This window comes from Athene noctua, chromosome 38 (genome assembly GCF_965140245.1).
Source record: "Athene noctua chromosome 38, bAthNoc1.hap1.1, whole genome shotgun sequence".
Taxonomy (NCBI): domain Eukaryota; kingdom Metazoa; phylum Chordata; class Aves; order Strigiformes; family Strigidae; genus Athene; species Athene noctua.
The window spans coordinates 109,880-114,036 of NC_134074.1; the positions used below are offsets into that span (position 1 = coordinate 109,880).

At 54.8% G+C, this 4,157-nt stretch overlaps 1 protein-coding gene across 1 annotated transcript; it reads left to right on the top strand.

Annotated features, from left to right (window-relative positions):
* The first annotated feature begins 217 nt into the window (after positions 1-217).
* Positions 218-1,174, top strand: LOC141972963 (olfactory receptor 14J1-like). The gene has a single exon (XM_074931031.1). It carries the CDS (start codon positions 218-220, stop codon positions 1,172-1,174), a length of 957 nt encoding a protein of 318 aa, XP_074787132.1.
* Positions 1,175-4,157: the final 2,983 nt, after the last annotated feature.

Below are 4,157 nucleotides of genomic sequence, written 5' to 3' on the forward strand. Positions count from 1 at the left end.
CACCATCTGGGCAGAGGCCCTGCTCCTCATGGTACATTAATTCAGCATCAACTGGGCATGGAACTGAAGGAAATTATCCCTTAAAAGGAAAAATGGGAGCATGGATGCCGTAGGGACAGGCTTGTTGGGAAATGACAGTAATTTTGCTCAGAAAATTTACCTCTGTATTGTCACGATTATTTACTTTTCTGACAGACCTCATGTCCAGAGGGAGCAAATGTCCAACGGCAGCTCCATCACCGAGTTCCTCCTCCTGGCATTCGCAGACAGACGGGAGCTGCAGCTCCTGCACTTCTGGCTCTTCCTGGGCATCTCCCTGGCTGCCCTCCTGGGCAACGGCCTCATCATCACCGCCATCGCCTGTGACCACCGCCTGCACACCCCCATGTACTTCTTCCTCCTCAACCTCTCCCTCCTCGACCTGGGCTCCCTCTCCACCACTCTCCCCAAAGCCATGGCCAACTCCCTCTGGGACAACAGGCACATCTCCTACTCGGGGTGTGCTGCACAGCTCTTTTTCTTTGTTTTTTTAATCTCAACAGAGATTTGTCTCCTCACAGTCATGTCCTACGACCGCTACGTTGCCATCTGCAAACCCCTGCACTACGGGACCCTCCTGGGCAGCAGAGCTTGTGTCCACATGGCAGCAGCTGCCTGGGGCACTGGGTTCCTCAATTCTCTCCTGCACACGGCCAACACATTTTCACTGCCTCTCTGCCAGGGCAACACCCTGGACCAGTTCTTCTGTGAAATCCCCCAGATCCTCAAGCTCTCCTGCTCACACTCCTACCTCAGGGAAGTTGGGCTTATCATGGTCAGTGCCTGTTTGGCTTTTGGGTGTTTTGTGTTCATTGTGGTGTCCTATGTGCAGATCTTCAGGGCCGTGCTGAGGATCCCCTCTGAGCAGGGACGGCACAAAGCCTTTTCCACGTGCCTCCCTCACCTGGCCGTGGTCTCCGTGTTAATCAGCACGGCTCTATTTGCCTACCTGAAGCCGCCCTCCATCTCCTCCCCATCCCTGGACCTGGTGGTGTCATTTCTGTACTCGGTGGTGCCTCCAGCAGTGAACCCCCTCATCTACAGCATGAGGAACCAGGAGATCAAGGATTCCCTGAGGAATCTGATAACTAGATGTTATGCTGAAGCAATGAACTGCTTATCCTCTTCATATTAATTAAAATATAATTCTGTACAGTTCCAATCTGTCTGAATTTTCTGGGTTATTTTGTTGGATTTTTCTTTTAATGTTTTTTTCTTCCCCTTTTGAATTCAGTCTGCTTTTCTCACCAACTGGCTGCATGAATGAGGATCCATGATCTCTGTGTGTTGCAACAAAATAAAGGGCCTGCAGTGACTTTTTTATTTTCTGAGATCCTTCCTGTGAGAAGAATTTGGAGCTGCAGGGACAATTCCTGTGTGCAGAGGTGGAGGGAAAGAGAGTCCCAGCATGGCAGCCCTGCCAGGGAGCACTTGGTCCTCCAGAGATGTTCTCTCTTCCCTTCCACACTCTCTTTCTGATCCCTTCCGTTTGGTGTGAGGCCTGAGTGCTCGGGCAGCTTGGTCACACCCCTGCTGTGTGACAGCCCTGTGACCGCAGGCAGGGACAGGCACCGGGCACTTGTGTGACAGAGCCGGCCTCCCGAAGAGCGGTTCCCTCATGAAAGAGGATCTGCTCAGGGCAGTGCCTGAAGGCTGAGCTCTTCTCCCAAACCTGATCTCAAGAACACGCCCAAGGAAGTGGCCCGCAGAGGAAAACCCCAGCGAAGAGGTGAACAGTGTGATTTGCAGGGTGAGGGCTGGCAGCAGTGTCCTCGCACAGCCAGGCCTCCTGGGAGAGACCTGAAGGAGCAGGCTCTGCTCTGTGTCTGCGCTCACTGGACACACTGGGGCAGCTGCCTGTGCTGCTCTGGCTGGGAGAGAGTTCCTTTTCTTGCTGGGAGCTGCTATGGGGCTGGGGTTTGGTTTGTGCCATGAACAGTGCTGGTAACGCAGGGCTGATTTCGTTATTGCTGAGCAGGGCTTACACAGGGTCAGGGACATTCCTGCTCCTCACCCCACCCCACCAGCGAGCAGCTGGGGGTGCACAAGGAGCTGGGAGGGGACACGGCTGGGACAGCTGACCCCGACTGACCAATGGGGTATTTTGTACCTTATGACATCATGCTCCATTATATAAAGCTGGGGGAGAAGGACGAACATGGGGACATTCAGAGTTATGGAGTTCGTCTTCCCACGTCACTGTTATGTGTGATGGAGCCCTGATGTCCTGGAGATGGATGAAGCTCTGCCTGGAAATGGGAAGAAGTGAAGGAATTCCATCTTTTCCTTTGCTTACCTGTGTGTTTTTCTGTACCTATTAAACTGCCTTTAGCTCAACCTGCAAGTTTTCTCCCTTTTACACTTCTGATTCACTCCCCCATTGCACCCAGCGGAGTGAGTGTGTGACTGTGTTGGGCCCAGATGCTGGATGGGTTCAAACCATGACATTGACCCAGGGCAAACATGATGCTGTAGCCCCTCAGAACCACCAGTTGCAGCACTGGCCTCTCACTTCAGCTCGGAGAGGGTCTTTGTCCCTCCACAGAGGGACACCAAACGAGTAGGTCAGAAGTTCATGTTTGCATTTTATGGAGGAGATGTAAACATGCACATCATGTGTGTGAGGTGAGAGAGCACAAATGCCATCAGCTATTCCTGGGGGTGCTGTGAAAGTGTGTGGGACAACAGGGTCATGAGGTCACTTCACGTCGACAGTAACGTCCCCTGGGCAACCCCCTGGCTGCAGCCCTGGGAGGTGTTTCCTTGAACCGAGGTCCCCGAGTCCATTCCTCATGCCGTGGGGCATCTCCCACGAGTGCAGAGCAGGGTGATCAGCACAGGGCTGAGGGGCCTCCCAGCCTCTGGCCGTGGCAGCAGGAGCCCAGAGAGACACGACGACTCCGGCAATGCACTGCCTCTGCGTGTGCAAGGGAAGGACTCGTGTCTCTGAACCCCCTGTGTGTAAGGTGAGGGCATGGGGCCAGCTGAGATGTGGGCACCTGACAGAGCCCGGACACTTGTGTGTGTGACCCAGGAACAACCCCCACTCTCCCAGTGAGACTCATCTCCGCTGCCTTGGACAGGCTCATGGCAAGTGCTCCTGTTGGCTCCGTCACCCTCGCCGGTGATTCTGGGCTGAGCCCTCAGAAGGGCCAGAGCAATCAGAGAGGTTCTGGGGTCCATGGAGAAGGCCGAGGGCAAACCCATCTTCAAGAAGGGCAGGAATGAGAACTGGGAGAAGTATAGGGGGAGAGTTATAGGCTTGTCAGCTTCCCTCCATCCCTGGGAAGGTCGTAGGCTACGTCCTCCTTCAGCCGTGTCCAGGTAGCTGAAGGCCAAGGAAGGGATTGCTGACCCACAACAGACCGGGGAAAGCAGGGCGTGTTGTGCACATGGGATTGTGCAAGGCCTGTGACATGGTCTCCCATCGTGTTCTCATAGCCAGGTTTGTGCTGCCTGGTCTGAAGAAGAATTGGCACTGGGGGCCAAACCCCACCTTGGCAGAACTTCACTCAACACTCTCCAGGTCCCCCCCACTTCTCCAGAATGGGGACCCACTCCCTGGGACTCACCCATGTGTGTGGGGCCACACCAGTGTGAGTGGAGGGGGATGGTAACCCAGGGTGTCTGGGTGGCCCACGCTCCTCCCAATGCAGCCCCGTAGGCAGCTGCCCTTGTTCATCGTGTCCATCCTCTCCTGGCTCGTAGGGAATCCCTCACAGTGCCCAGGCCCTTCTCCTCAGAGCCGCTGCTCAGCCCGGCAGGTCCCAGCCTGCCCTCAGCTATGGGACTATCCACCCCCTGCTCCCTGCTGATCCAGGATTGGCCACTTTTCCTTGTAAAGCTTCAATTTACTTCCGTTTTCCCAATCCCAGAGTTTCTCAAGGTCCCCACGGACTGAAGCTCCAATTGGTCACCTTTTAATAGTTGTGGGCATTTGGCTCATCTCGATTGGGGTGTCTTTCACAAGGGAAGAGCATGAGGAGTTGCAGGGCACTACAAATGCTCCCTCCTAGAGAAACTGTGGGGTCCTGGGGCTTTGCTACTGATAAGGCCATGGGGCTGGACCCGGAGGGGAAGTTACCCTTTATGGGAGAGAGCAGCAGGAAGGCATGGAG

Excerpts from the sequence above, each read along its gene's own strand:
- LOC141972963 (XM_074931031.1), top strand. The coding sequence starts at position 218 with ATGTCCAACGGCAGCTCCATCACCGAGTTCCTCCTCCTGGCATTCGCA.